The sequence below is a fragment of the Nuphar pumila genome, chromosome 3, assembly GCF_984573655.1.
Source record: "Nuphar pumila chromosome 3, dmNupPumi1.hap1.1, whole genome shotgun sequence".
NCBI lineage: Eukaryota > Viridiplantae > Streptophyta > Magnoliopsida > Nymphaeales > Nymphaeaceae > Nuphar > Nuphar pumila.
The window spans coordinates 20240150-20256264 of record NC_143251.1 but is presented as its reverse complement, the minus strand read 5'-3'; the positions used below and the strand labels follow the sequence as shown (position 1 = coordinate 20256264).

At 41.7% G+C, this 16115-nt stretch overlaps 1 protein-coding gene across 1 annotated transcript; it reads left to right on the top strand.

Annotated features, from left to right (window-relative positions):
* The first annotated feature begins 4345 nt into the window (after positions 1 to 4345).
* LOC149842211 (heat shock cognate 70 kDa protein-like) lies at positions 4346 to 6648 on the top strand. The gene has a single exon (XM_090001313.1). It carries the CDS (start codon positions 4466 to 4468, stop codon positions 6425 to 6427), a length of 1962 nt encoding a protein of 653 aa, XP_089857439.1. The 5' UTR covers positions 4346 to 4465; the 3' UTR covers positions 6428 to 6648.
* Positions 6649 to 16115: the final 9467 nt, after the last annotated feature.

Sequence of the window (16115 nt, the reverse complement as noted above, 5' to 3'; positions counted from 1 at the left end):
AAATTATTCTTAAATGCGAAACACAACTTTTGTACATACTTAAGGTCACATTTAATGCGCATACGGAGTTTCACACATATAACATGTGAGGGTTAGGTTCGTTCTCTAACGATTGAGTTTTTCATCGATCGGACTTTACATATTAAATTATTATCATTCATTTAGTAAGCAACATGTTTTGGATTATGAATTTTCAATGTTTAGATGCATTTTTTAAAGCACTAAAAATCAATGTCCCACAATACTTGTATTATAATATTTTGAATGCATTGTGAATCATGGATTTTTTTATATTTTGAAAAACATGCCTATATATTGTAAAGTCTTCATGTAAAACATATTTCTTGCTAAATAAATTATAAAGAACAAATATATAAGGTCTAATCGATGAGATGCTCAAACATTGGAGAACGAGAGCATTAGGTCGTCATTGGTTATAGATTTTGGACCTTCCTTTGGTTAGATGGTCCCCCCCTCTGTCTCTCTCTCTCTCTCTCTCTATATATATATATATATATATATATAGAGAGAGAGAGAGAGAGAGAGAAGTGAATGGTGGATGCACAAAGCGTGCATTGTTCCTTAATGCTTATCCACAATTGATCATGCATGATCAACAATGGTGCATCAATGTTTTTCTGCCTAGGGCATTAGCGTGGTCACGATAGCTGCTAATACCCTCGGTTACACAGAATCAGACACACCAAGTGCGTTAGTTGAGAAGAAAATCCAACGTTATGCCCTTCTCTCTCTCTCTCTCTCTATATATATATATATATATATATATATAGAGAGAGAGAGAGAGAGAGATAGAGAGAGAGAGAGATCCATAACGTGACAGTCGGACTAGCGTGCACTGCTGATGCCGCACGCGATCCGTGGCACACACTAGTTCTAAGTAAAATGACCTTTAGTGACGGTCAGTGACCACCTCTAAAGTTTTTCTTTTTGCCAAGGGAAATAGTGGCGGTCAAGGACAGCCACTAATTCCTTTTTTTCAACACATCAACGTTCGACGCTTGTTTAAGGAAAACCTTTAGATGTTAAAGGTTTTCCTATATGTATATCCTAATGGTGAGGGTGTAGACCAATGTTGTCAGTATCGGTATCCTGGTAACATTTGACCAACCATTTAGGTGAATCGGTCCATACTCAAGTGAATCATTCTGCCTAAATAATAAAAAGAATAGGGAAATTTTCAAATACCCTCCGAACGTTTTGGCCTAATTCATGCCTACACCAAACTTTTCATAGTTTTCAAATGCCCGCCAAAGTTTTACTTGGGTTAATCAAATTAACCCAATCATAAACTAACGTAAGATGGATCTTGGGTTAACCTGACTATGTTTTAAAGTTACCATTGTACCCTTTAACTGGCAAAATAAAATTACTAGTTTGGAACTAAGGAAGTCTGATTGTTTATAGGGCTATCAGCCGAATGTTTTGATTAAAAGTTTATTAACTATAATGTCCCTTGAACCCTTGACTTGTCTAATAAGAAACAAGATACTAACCACTGAGTAAAAAGTTTATTGACTATAATGGCACTTGAACCCCTCTCTCTAATAAGAAACAAAACACAAACCACTAAGTTAATCAACCCAACAATCACTCAACCCACCAATAGCATAACTTGGTATGTCTGGTTCTTCAATAGTTGACCTGAAGTGAAACTAAATGCATTTTCATTTAACCTAAAAATCAATTTGGTTATAGTTGACAAAAGTTTTACTATTTCAAAAATCAAAATCAACTAGTTATTGCCATGACGGTGATTATTCAAGCACTAAGTGCAACTAGGTCCATTTGGTTCCTTAATAGATGACCCGATAAATATTCAAACCGAAACTAAATGCATTTTCATTTGACCCAAAAGTCAATCTAGTTATAGTTGACAAAAGTTTTATCATTTCAAGAACCAAGAACAATTAGTTATTGCCATGATGATGATTATGTGAATTCTAAGTGCGACTTGGTCTGTTTGGTTCCTAGAGAGAGAGAGTCTCACTGCTTGTGATAAGTGAAAAAAATAAGATGTTTTGAAAAAATAAAAGAAGTTTCTTAAAAACTAGGCATATATGGGTAGCATGGTCAATTTAAAAAAACTATAACCTAATTAATTAAAGGTAATTAAATTTAGGTCAGTTGATTAACCCAAGTAAAAACATTGGTGAGCATTTGCATGAAAAGTTTGGTGTGGGAATGAATTAGGCCTAAACTGCTAAGGGGTATTTAAAATTTTTTCTAAAAAAAATATTACGTGTCAATCAGAAGTGAAAGTGAAGTGTATCGATTTTCTGCTGGTACGATACCTATCAGCCGGTTCTGACAACATTGGTGCAGACAGACTTGTCATTTTTAGTAGTTTTTTTGGAATCTGACTTCACAAATGTGATTTAGGTGGTCTGCTTAGCAAGAATAGGTTTTTGAATCATCTAATTTGGTTTTTGTAAGATCTCAAAATTTTTATAAATTCAATAAAATAATATTTTTCATCAGCAAAACATGATCCTAACAGCAAATTCTTATCAAATGGCTTGTGTTGAACACATCTCTGGGGATGGATTTGCCAAACAGACTTGAAACATAAAAAATCAGTATGGACAGTTAAGAGGAACCTATCTGTGTGTGTGAGGGATGCAAAGTGGTTGGGAATCTAGCCATGGTCCAAACCCAACCCAGCTAATATATCTAAATTTGGGTAGGATGTGGAGTAAATATATTAGTTAAAAGAGGTCGGGGTAGGCCTAGGAAGACATGGATGGAGGTGATAGGAAAGGATATGAATGCTTTGAACCTCACCGAGGATATGGCATTGGATAGAAATGATTGGAGGAGAAGGATTCATGTGGAAGACCCAAAATGATTTTCTTTTTTGGTTCATATCGCCGACCGCAATTGTTTTGGGATGAAGGCGTAGTTGTTGTTGTTGTCGTGGAGTAAATATTGGCTTGGTCTAGTGGGATGTGGGTTGGAATAAGATACGAAAAGAAGAAGAAGAAGAATATGATTGGATCCAGTCAGAATCAGGTGTATCCATACTCATTTTAACCTTTTTGCATGAAAATAAATCTGATTTTGTGGATAAAACATCATATCCAAACCGTATCATTGACATCCTGACCTGAACCTTGGTGGTGTCGCAAGCGTGGACAAGGATAGGGGCATCAACAAGTCGGGTTTACCCGGACCAAACCCTATAGGGTTTGGGTATGGTGACGAATAAGAAGACCCAATTAAGACTCGGGTCTGGACCCAAAGGTCCATTTAATACATAGACCCAGGTATTGTTTATGAAATTTTATACCAGACCAGATCCGACCTGAGTTTCGATTAAGTCCTACAATCTTTCAATGTAAAAATGATAAAAAATATTATTTTACCCGGTCTAGATATGGTTTCTCTCATAGTAGACCCGATTAGACCCGAGTCCGGACTCGATACCATAGCCCAAAAACTGATCCTAAGTCTGGTTGCCGACCCGTTGACACCCCTAGACAAGGATAGGATCCTACCGAACGAAATGTGATGCTCTTCATCATAGGTTGATCCCAGCCGTCCAACTCATGCAGGACGGCGAAGATTAATCCACCCCGTCTATAGTTCAGCTAGATCAATATGTGGTGGATCACCCCCTCACACGCCGGTGGTGTAGTTAGTGTAGTCTTTTTGGAGGAAGTTCTGCACGCGGAGGCTCCCAGCGACTCTTCTGGGACCCACAAAAGAAACATGGGACATTTTCGTTATGAAAAAAAATGCCATCGTCTCTACTCAAAATTTCGGTTCTGCCCTTGCCTTGCCCCCCAATCGATGGCCACGGCGCCTTCCGTCCGTCCTCCTGTCCGTCCTTCCCTCTATATCTGCTGAAAGGTTTCTAATACCCTTGATCAATTAGAGAATGACATGCCGGGAATTCCCCGGTTATTCATTGGAAGCTTGATCTAGTAGAGTGCCATTTAAGTAATTAACTAAATCTTGTGTAAAAAAGAAAAAGAAAAACCGACATGAGATAACCGCCATTCTAAGTTTGACCCCAGAAGGCATAGGATGGTATTCCTGTAAAATAAGTGAAAACAGCGACCTTGAAATAACCGCAAAAGGACTCTCCCGGTCCCTCTGGAACACTCCCGCCTCTTCCCGCGGGAATTCGATACTTCTTTCTTCTTCCGAAGGACTCTTTTTGAGTCTTGCCTTCTTCCACCTCTCCTTCTCGACCCTTCTCCGTCAGCACCAAAACCCAATCTACGGCCACCCTCACCAACTTCCAAATTCGCAAAGCGATCGCTACCAAGAAACAAAAGAGTTGGATCCTCTCCCAACACTAGCTGCTACTACTACTACTACTACTACCACCATCATCCTCTGTTTTCTTGTGACAGTCGTTCCCAATCTCTTCTTGTAATTGATAGATCAGCAGCATAAAAAGAAAGAAGAAACAACAAGAACAAGGAGAAGAAAGAGAAGCATGGCGGGCAAGGAAGGGAAGGCGATCGGGATCGATCTGGGCACCACCTACAGCTGCGTCGGGGTGTGGCAGCACGACCGGGTTGAGATCATCGCCAACGACCAGGGAAACCGCACCACCCCCTCCTACGTCGCCTTCACTGACACGGAACGGCTCATCGGCGACGCCGCCAAGAACCAGGTGGCCATGAACCCCACCAACACCGTCTTCGACGCCAAGCGCCTCATAGGCCGCCGCTTCTCCGACCCTTCCGTCCAGAGCGACATCAAGCTCTGGCCCTTCCGCCTCATCCCGGGCCCCGGCGACAAGCCCATGATCGTCGTCCACTACAAGGGCGAGGAGAAGCAGTTCGCCGCCGAGGAGATCTCGTCCATGGTCCTGGTGAAGATGAAGGAGATCGCCGAGGCCTACCTGGGCACCACCGTCAAGAACGCCGTCATCACTGTGCCGGCCTACTTCAACGACTCGCAGCGGCAGGCTACCAAGGACGCCGGCTCCATTGCCGGGATCAACGTGATGCGGATGATCAACGAGCCGACGGCCGCGGCCATCGCCTACGGCCTCGACAAGAAGTCCGGCCGGAGCGGCGAGAAGAACGTCCTCATCTTCGACCTCGGCGGCGGCACCTTCGACGTCTCGCTCCTCACCATCGAGGAAGGGATCTTCGAGGTGAAGGCCACCGCCGGAGACACCCACCTCGGCGGCGAGGACTTCGACAACCGGTTGGTGAACCACTTCGTCCAGGAGTTCAAGCGGAAGCACAAGAAGGACATCAGCGGCAACGCGCGCGCCCTCCGGCGGCTGCGCACCGCCTGCGAGCGAGCCAAGCGGACGCTCTCCTCCACCACGCAGACCACCATCGAGATCGACTCCCTCTACGAGGGGATCGACTTCTACGCGACCATCACGAGGGCGAGGTTCGAGGAGCTCAACATGGACCTCTTCAGGAAGTGCATGGAGCCCGTCGAGAAGTGTTTGAGGGACGCCAAGATCGACAAGTCGTCCGTCGACGACGTCGTGCTCGTCGGCGGGTCCACGAGGATACCCAAAGTGCAGCAGCTGCTCCAGGATGTCTTCAACGGGAAGGAGCTCTGCAAGAGCATCAACCCCGACGAGGCCGTCGCCTACGGCGCCGCCGTCCAGGCGGCGATCCTCAGCGGAGACGGCAACGAGAAGGTTCAGGACCTGCTCCTCCTCGACGTCACCCCGCTCAGCCTCGGCCTCGAGACCGCCGGAGGGGTCATGACGGTGCTCATCCCGCGCAACACCACCATCCCCACCAAGAAGGAGCAGATTTTCTCCACCTACTCCGATAAACAGCCGGCCGTCTTGATCCAGGTCTACGAGGGGGAGCGGGCCATGACGAAGGACAACAACCTGCTCGGGAAATTCGAGCTCTCCGGCATCCCGCCGGCGCCCAGAGGGGTGCCCCAGATCAACGTCTGCTTCGACATCGACGCCAACGGAATCCTGAACGTCTCCGCTGAGGACAAGACCGCCGGCGTCAAGAACAAGATCACCATCACCAACGACAAGGGCAGGCTCAGCAAGGAGGAGATCGAGAGGATGGTAGGGGACGCGGAGAGGTACAAGGCGGAGGACGAGGAGGTGAATAAGAAGGTGGAGGCCAAGAACGCGCTTGAGAACTACGCCTACAACATAAGGAACACGGTGAGGGACGAGAAGTTCGCCGGGAAGCTGGACCCGGCGGACAAGAAAAAGATTGAGGACGCGGTGGATGCGGCGATCCACTGGCTGGACGGCAACCAGTTGGCGGAGGTGGACGAGTTCCAGGACAAGCTCAAGGATCTGGAGGCAACGTGCAACCCCATCATAGCCAAGATGTACCAGGGTGGTGCCGGCAACGGAGGGATGCCCGGTAACGGCTTTGGTGGTGGCGCTGGTGGGTATGGTGGGAGGGCCGACGCTGGTGCTGGGCCTAAGATTGAAGAAGTGGATTAAAGGGTTTTATGTAGAGTTTGGTTGGGTTTCGTTGGTTCTTTAGTGGGGGATTTTTTGGGGGTTTTGGTATGCTGGGATGGTGGGTGTGGAGGAGGAGTTGTGGTAGTGTAATTAATCCTCTCTCCATTTGAGCTTCTATCGTGGTTTCTTTTTCTTCCGTGTACTTTGTAGATTCTGTCGTTTTTAATGGAAGGTTTTTTAGTATTAGCCTATTTTCCAAATACTGCTCTGTTACTGTTTTTCTATTTTTTGAAAGGCAAGCTGGGGTTAGTCCACCCCCACCTGTTATTATTCAACGTACCATTGGGTTTTGAACCTGCAACGCCCCACCACAAAGAGACGGGCACTGACAGCTCCTACTACCAACCACGCGGAGCCAGCGCCCCGCCCCTTCTGTTTTTGCTGCTCTGTATTTTATTCTCAATTTATGTGAACTCAAAATTTTTAAAACCTTGCTGCTGTCCTCACAATGAGATCCAGCGTTTTGGGATCGCCCTTTATGTTGGTAGCAGGTTTGGTTTGTGGGATTGAAATTTTATGGACTGTGGCAAAATGATGTCAATACCCATTGTTCTGATGTGCTTGCAACAGAAAATTCCCGTTTGATGTCTGAGAATGGCATATACAAAACATATATGTTGCTTATTTTGTATCTGAAGAACAGGAGGGTGATCTTTGATAGTCGATGTATGCACATCTTTCTTGTGAACACTGATGTAATGTAGTGATGAGGGGAATACAGGGACAAAGTGCTGTTGTCTCTATACGCATACTCTTTCAACATTTCTCATCCTGAACTCATGGTCAGGCAATCATATTTTTTTTCTTCTGAGATAGAAAAGTAGGTGCATAGTGTACTGCCTTGTTAAAGTTGATAAAGGGGTAATTTGATAGTTCTATCGAGAAAATTTAAAATCAAAGCGTGCTAATCGGTCTTGGTTAATGTCATTTATATTCTTGATTTTTGTTAGGATATTCTAAGAGAGAGAGGGAGAGGATGTTTCTATAGTCCTTGTGCTGGAAGCCTGGATGAGAGAATGTTGATGCCCATATGAGAAAATCAATAAAAACAAGGTTGTTAAATGCGATGAGGCGTAGGCCTCAGTACCTACGCCTCTCACAACATAAGTCTCAATAAAACCGAGTTTGAGCCTGCAGAAAGCCTGCTTCGCCTCAGTACCTTCAGCGTGTGCCTCGCCTCTGAGGCGTACGCCTTTCACAACACTGAATAAAAGTACAGATGGGAGATCGATTTTACAGAATGAAAATGAAAAAATATGTTTAGTTGCATGTCATGATTTGGAATCACATGCGATCATGAGATGGAATCAAGGGCATGTTTGGTCGAGTCTGATGAGATTTGGACTCTCATGCAAATGAGAGAAAAAATCTCATTGGCATCAGCTAAACAAACATGAGAAAATGAGTGGTGAGAAATGGACTCTCATTTGTCTTTACAAATGAGAGTTGCTTTATCATTTAAATATGAATCAGAATCACGTGAAGCCTCGTGTGATTCTGATTCATATGATTCCAAATCAACGCAGCAAGCTAAATGGTGATTTAAAATCAGAAATCACATATTCTGCCACCTGAGATTCACTTCAAATGTGTTCTTTTTTTAATTTGCATGAGATTCCAGATCACATGTTTGGTTAGCTGCGCAAATGAGGTTCATTTTCTCATGCACGATTCCAAATCACATTAGAATATAACCAAACATTTTAGTGTGAAAAAGAAAAGAGCAAGTACATTTTTCTGAGCTTTTGCTAGCACCTTCCCTTCTTGTTTTCTATGGAAGGGATCTGGGAATTCTTAAAGTTGCTTTTAAAAGTAGGCACTGAAAACTTCCTTAATTTCCTAATCATCTTCCTTGGGACAAAAATCAGTCAACTTTTATATGTTGATATTTTGGCATATCATTCTTAATTGAGAATCAATAAATTGCGGCTAATGGATCCAAGTGACTGAAAAGCAAATAAACAAACACCTTTCCATGTATGCCGTACATGTCAGTTAAGGTTAAATTGTGGTACTTATGTTCATATCGCTTCCATAAGGTAGATATTAGGGGTGGCAATTTCTGACACGACCCGCCAACCCGCCTCTTAGCGGGTTCGGGTTGGGCTTAATTCAACCCGTTTAATAAACGGGTCGACCCGCGTAACCCATTTATTATACAGGTCGGGTTCGGGTTGGGGGTATGCCAACCCGGCTGACCCGTTTAATAAACAGGTTAGGCGGGTGGGTCAACCCGCCAACCTGCCTACTCGATCCGTCAACCCGCCAACCCGACCCGCGAACCTGAAAACCCGTTTACCCGACCCAACCCATTTGTCGGGTTCGGGTTGAGGTATGCTGACACGCCAACCCACCAACCCGACCCGCCAACCGGACCCGATTGCCACCCCTAGTAGATATGCCCTTCAATCCATTTTCATTCGACCGATGAATCAAAGAGCAAGCAATTGTTATGGTTTTTTATTAAGGCACCCCCTCCGGTGCATTACATGTATCAATTGACTGATTCTATCTTCCAATTACATGATGCATTCCTCATCCTGATCTATACAAGAGAGAATGTCAAAAGACAAAATGTATGGTTGCCTAACCAGAAAGCGATTCCTATGCACAATCTGTAGAATGTTTGGGAACGCCATAGGAAGTGGGATTCTGTTTTCAACCATGGCACGCATCATGTTAATCCACCATCTGTTGGGAGATGCTATGATCAAATCTTCTGAAACATTGTCAATGAGAGACAATATGTGCTCTATTATGGATAATTAAAGGGTCAAGTGCTCATATTGTCCCATGAGAATGCCTGCTATTCTAATGAAGTCGTTAGTCTTCCTAACAACAACAAAGGTAGTCTTGGTTTTCCCTCCACCCTTCCTCATAAAAATCTGGACATTAGACTTCCAATATTGAGCAATGATACCATACCTAAATAATTCCTATTCTCTTCGTTCCACTTGAGTTTGTGGTAGTTCTCATGACATGCATACCAAATTGCATGCTTTGCGCCTTCCACCGATAGTCTATCAAACCCATGCACAACTTTGTTTTTTAAAGCCAAGAGTTTGTTGATGATTTCTAGCTGATTGCTATATAGTGTTCTTGCTTTATAGACGGATAGATGAGTGTCAAAGGCAATGAGGCTGTACAGTTCAGTTGATATGTGTTGATGATTCTTTCTTGTAACCAAACATCCCTCCAAAACCTCACCTTGAAGCCATTATTGACTTTCCACTTAACCTCCTTAAAAATGTTGTTCTAACCTCAAATGATTTATTTCCATGCATGGGATCCCCTGAATTTAAGCTCCACAAGCTCTTGGAGTGAAGATATTTTCTTCACATGAATGTTGCCCACCCTATATTAGATGAGCGCAATTTCAGGGAGAGAAAGGCCATGTTAGTCCTACTCATCAACACCACCCTTCTTAACCCCCACTCCACGATCCTCTTTGGGCCTACAAATCTGATTCCAATTAACCAGATGAGCTTTTGATTGCTCACTTACACACTGCCATAGGAATTTCCTAAAAGTGTGTTCAAGTTTTTGGGTTACCAAGTTGGAAAGTCTTAACACTAAAATCCAATGGAGGGGGGAAATCCATTAGTACGTACATGCTTGATGAGGACAATCCTTCCTGCATATAAGAAGTGTCTTGCTTGCCAACCCTCTACTCTAGGGATGGCAATGGACCGAGGGGGGGGGGGGGGGGGCAGGAGACAAAGTCTCCAGTACCACCCCATCTCAAAACCCGAACCTCCATCCCTGCACCGGGATGGATTTTAACCTCCATCCCCATTTCATGTCCTCTATCCTCAGTTCAAACTGGGGCGAGGCAGGGCGGGGCCCCATTTTCCCTCAGTCTATTGTCATCCCTTATAAGGATTGGGGATGGAGCAGGGTGGGGCAAGGTGAGGATTGAGATGAGAATGGGGCAGGGCGCGAAAAAAAGTAAGTCCATCCCCGCCTCCATCCCTGCACGGGCATGGATTTTAACCTTCATCCCCGCCTCCATCCCCATTTCATGCCCTTCATCCCTGGTCCAAACAAGGTAAGGGCAGGGCCCCGTTTTCCCCGGTGCACTGCCATCCCTACTCTAGTCTTCGTTGCACCTTCAGAAGGAGTTTATCTCAATGTTCCATTGTCAATGGGTCAGAAAAGACAAGTAAGCCAAGGTAGTTCAAGGGAGGGCGGCTCGACGGCTGCCATGTCCCTAGTTTGATCCTGGTCCAACCCGAAAGATATGAGTTGGGATTTCTCATGATTTATCTTTATCCCAACGTGTTTTGAACTCAGCCAACACACCTTTTAGGGATCATAGAATAAAAGGGCGTCATCAACAAAGAACATGGAAATAATAGGAGTACAAATTCTTGGAATATGTTGCCCCTTGATTTTTCCTGCATTCACCTCCACTTGGATGCGTCTAGTAAGGCATTCCATAACAACTAAAAAAAGATACGGAGAGATGGGATCTCCTTGTCGTAGACCCCTAGAACTATGGAATTTCTCTCCTGTTGCCCCCCTTTACCAACACTTCAAACGAAGCCATGAAAACGCAATACATAATCCTTTGAACCCAAATATGGTGGCCAACAAGATACCAAATTCATAAAGAACTGAATACATTTTTTTTTTATCAAAATTCTACTGTAGTTGTTCTTAAAAGAGGAGTATATGACATTTGTAAAAATATGTTCTCTATATTCAAACCTTTTTTTGGCATTTTCTCATTTTGCATTGGTGATATCCCTTTTTAGGAGTAATCTTCAATTATTGTCATTTGATTTTCACAGGTCCACTTCTCATTTCATTTGACCATTTTATGCAAAATTTTTGCCAAAGTCCACTATGGGCATTTTTCTCTAGTATCTATTTCTTGTATTGTACACATTGGTACATCAACAATTGAGATGCAGCTCAGAAAATGGATAAAATGTTATGCAAACCAAGACACACTACAAGAAATTACCTCTTTAATGGCGTGACTTATATGCGAGCCAGTAATGAGGCACCTTTCCTAGCTCAAAATATTATAGTGCCAGTAAAGAGTATGTCTTTATTGGTGCAGTATACATTGCTCCAGTATAACACCTTTACTGGCGCGAAATACTTTAGCTCTAGTAAAGTTAACACCTTTATTGGCACAAAATATTCTAGCACCAGTAAAGGCATCATCTTAAAAAAGAAGGTTTGAGAGACATGGAAAGGTCCTCTCTCTCTCTCTCTCCACCGCCCTTTCTCTTGCCCCTGCCTCCACTCTCTCGTCCCCTCTCTTGCTCTCTCTCATCTTCGCCCCTTCTCTCTCTCTCTCTCTTTCCCACCCCCTCTCTTGCCCTCTCTCTCTCTCTGGCCCCTACTTTCTTTAGACCCCTTTTTCTCTCTCTGTGGCCCTCAAAATACAAGAATGAATGCTAAATATGATTTTTTTATATATGATTTAAATTTTAAGAGTTTTATATTTTAATTCTATTTTATAATTTATTTATTGAATACATACTAAATATATTTTTTCATATATAATTTAGATTTTAAGGGTTGACCTCTGCTTTCTCTTGCCCCCTTTCTCTCTTTGTGGCCTCCGAAATACATGAATGCATGTTAAATATGTCTTTTTATATATATAATTTAGATTTTAAGGGTTTTACATTCGAATTCTATTTTGTAATTTATTTATTGAATGCATGCTAAATGTATTTTTTCATATATAATTTACATATAAAGGGTTTTATATTTTTATTCTCTATTTTATGATTTATTTATTAAATGCATGCTAAATACATTTTTTATTATATATAATTTAAAATTTAAGGATTTTATATTTTAATTCCTTATTTTGTGATATCTTTATTAAATGCATGCTAAATATATATTTTTTATATATGACTTAGATTTTAGGGGTTTTATATATTAATTATCTATCTTGTGATTTGAATGCATCTTAAATGTATTTTTTTTCATATATGACTTAGATTTTAAGGGTTTTACATATTAATTACTTATTTTATGATTTATTTATTGAATGCATGTTAAATATTTTTTTTTCTATATGACTTAGATTTTAGGGGTTTGACATATTAATTTTTTATTTTATAATTTATTTGTCGAATGCATGCTAAATATGCATTTTTTTATATATGATTTAGATTTTGAAGGTTTTATTGAGTGCATGCTATATATAGTAGTTTAGAGATTTTATATATATGTATATACTAGTTTAGAGATTTTAAGTGTTTTTTTCTCAAATTTAATGAATACATGTATATAATAGTTTAATATTTTATACATAATATCTAGTTAGGCAATAATCTTTGGACTTACCCATATTTGAAGAAGTATGCAGACGTTATGGATAATAGAAGTTGAATCCAAATTAGAAGGTAATTTTAAGTTTTTTTTAGTTGCTTTATATGCAAGTTAAGATTGAATTTGAATGCAATGGTTGATGATAACCTATCCTTGATAACCTTTATTTTATAGGAGTGACCTGAATCGTTATTTGAATGAAATTAAGAGTTTCTTAGACTTTAGTACGTGCATTACTAGGTTTTAAAAGGAGTATGCTTAGACTTTAGTGTTGGTATGTCTATTCCTTATATTTAGTATATTTTTTTTTTAAATTTATCATTTATTCATTAAACTATAAGTAAAATATATATATTGTTATTGCAAAAAAAGTTTGATGTTTGAGAGAATTTGAAAGCTTGGGTTTTGAAGCAATACATAATAGTTTGGAGAAACCTTAGGTACAAGTTGTAACGCCCAAAAATTTTAACTCAAAAATATACTTAAAATTCTCTCATCATTTTTTTTAAACTCTTTATAATACAATAGAAGTATTGATTTTTTGTTTCGGTTAGAATTCTGAGCGGGTTACACAAACTCTAATGCAGCATAGGACTTAAACTATTCCTCATAACGAACTTGAGTCCAAGTTCATATCATAGATCGGATCCAAACAAAAATCCAAATCCAAGATGGAAATGAGACACTTCAATTCATGAACCAAGTTAAAGCATTCAACAAACAAATAAATTGTTTGTAAACATTGGACTCTAAGGCCCGCAACATTGTCAAAAATGACAAGTCTTAATAATTATAGATTGTTTTGTAAAACAAATCCCAAGACTAAAATATTTGATTATGTGCACCACCTATAACATCTTGCCACCTCTCCAACTTCTTACCTCAATGTTTATGATATAGGGATCAAACTCATCAAATCTATAACATAGCATGCTTATACATAACTAAGAATACAAGTAATCATACATCCTTTCAAAACATATACAATGCAACATAACAATCATAATGCATTCAATAAATAAAATCATACAGCATATTACAAAACATGAGCATATCAATAATGAATTGTTTGAATCATTAAGGGCATATTTTCAATACAATTTCATCAAAAAAAGTAACATGCTTTATTATAATGTGTAATATCCATGAATTTTCTGAGAAGAGTATTCAAATTTTAATGGAAATTTCAAATTTCGTGTGTGAGCCTATATGTCGATATACGTATATGAAGGTAAACGCACATATATATATATATATATATATATATATATATATATATATATATATATTTGATTACTTTTAAACCCTTGAAATTTTTAAGAATTGATTTTATTAAAAGAGTTCCTTTTCAAAATGTTTTAATAACGAAACTTTAAAAAAAATGAATGAAAAACTTAAGCTTAATTTCATAAAATATAAGTTAAAAATGATGCTTTCAAAGATTAAAAACCTAACTTCAAAAAAATATATAAGATGAAAATAATGAAGCTTTTGAAAAGAGTCAAAATGCAATTTTCAAAAAAACAAGGAGAGGCTTTCCAAAAATCTCATAAAGGTAGGTTGTTTTTGGGCATTGAAAGTAATGGGTGGCAAGAGGCCACGTGAGCATGGGTTCAGCCCATGCTACTTCAAATAAAAAAGGGGAAAACGTATTTAAAAAAAAAAAGAAGAGGAAGACTTTTGAAAAATCAAGAAGTAAGGGACAACCCTCCCCAAAATCAAGGAGAATTTTAGGGGGAGTTGGTGGTACCTAAGGGAGTGGTTGGGGGAGGTCATCATCGGAGGGGGCGTGGGGATGGAGAGCCCTCCATCTCTCCCTCCAAACCCCAGCCCTCTATATCCCTCTTTTCTTTTTGTTATAAAGGGTTAGAGGAAAGGGAGGAGAGAGAAAGGGTTGTCCCCTTCTCCTCTTCTTCTCCCCTTCTTCTCCTCTTTCTTTTCCTTCTCTCCCTCCACTGAATTCTCTTTGGTAAAAGTGTGTGTGGTAGCACCGGATCCCCAACCGAAAGAAGATCACCTCTTCTTTCCCAAGGTGAGATGTGTTTCATCCCTACGTTATCATGGCAAGGGGGTAACATTTCTTTTTTTTCGTCATAGTTTTCATTTAGCCATGTTCTTTCATTTTTAATTTTTTTATGGTTTTTCTTGTGCTTGCATGCTCTCTCTCTCTCTCTCTCTCTCTCTCTCTCTCTCTCTCTTTAATTCTATCGTGTTGGCCATGTCCCCAGCCTCTCTCCCTGTCATAGGGACGACTGGAGCATCCCTTGAACTTTGTTGTGGGTTGTGGTGCTGAACTAGGCTCAGTTGCAGCCCAGTCTAACCGTGACAGCCCTTCCGGTCGTCGGTTCCCCTGCAGAACCGTGGGGCCTTTTCAATCTTTTTTTTTTGTGTTTTTGTCTGTTTTTTTTTTAGGTTCGGTTGGTCTTTCCCCTATTGGGATAGACTCAACCAGGTGCACCCTAGTCCAAGAAGGGCTCGACCAAGTGTACCCAGTCAGCCTTAACCCTCACCTTTGGCGTGTGGCAGGTCGTTGGTGCTAACCACACCCGGGTAGCCCTGCCGGCCTGGGAGCCTGGTTTCAGACCACTGTCTTATGACAGTGTCTGGTCTGAACTGTGGGTTCAGACCAGGGTCTTGTCAGGCCCTGCGGTCTGGTCCCAATGCCCAACCCCCTCCCCCTTAGGTTGCCTTGGTGCGGCACCTAGTCGTCGGGTGCTAGCCGCACCCGGGTAGCCTACCGGCCTGGGTGCCGTGTTGTGGGCCTGCTACTACATGCAGCACCTGGTCTGAACACTTGGTTAAGACCAGAGCCATGATAGGCTCACGGTCTGGTCCCGAGGACCAAACCCCACCTCCTCCTTGACTTCGCATTGGCGCAGTGCAGGCGCCGGGTGCTAGAGCACACGGGTGGCCTAGCCGGTCACTGTGCTGGCCCTTGGGCCAGCTACACCAAGTGTGCAACACCGGTCTGAATCTATTTGGTTCAGATCTGGGTTCTCTTTCAGACCTATAAGGTCTAGTCCGAAGGACCAGACCCTATGGTTTGCTGCCCGATCTTCTAAAACACCAACCGGTTTGTGGCAACCACCCACCAGTTTCCCTTTTTGCAAAACCTACCCGATCCAAACCATTTTGGTTCAAACCCAGGGCATGGGTGAGCTTCCTAGACCTGATTATAGCATGGTCTAGGCCAGGATGGGCTCTCCTAGTCGTTCAGCCCCATGGCCCGCATATCCTCCTCCATTGCCGCAAGCTTTTAAAAGAAATAAAAAGTGGAAAAAAGTTTTTTTTTTTAAAAAAAAGGGAGAGAGCATTTTATGACAACCTAGAACCAGTGAGTTAGGTGTCTCGGGTTCGCTGTCCA

Bases quoted from the DNA above. Each gene is read 5' to 3' on its own strand.
- LOC149842211 (XM_090001313.1), top strand. From the start codon at position 4,466: ATGGCGGGCAAGGAAGGGAAGGCGATCGGGATCGATCTGGGCACCACC.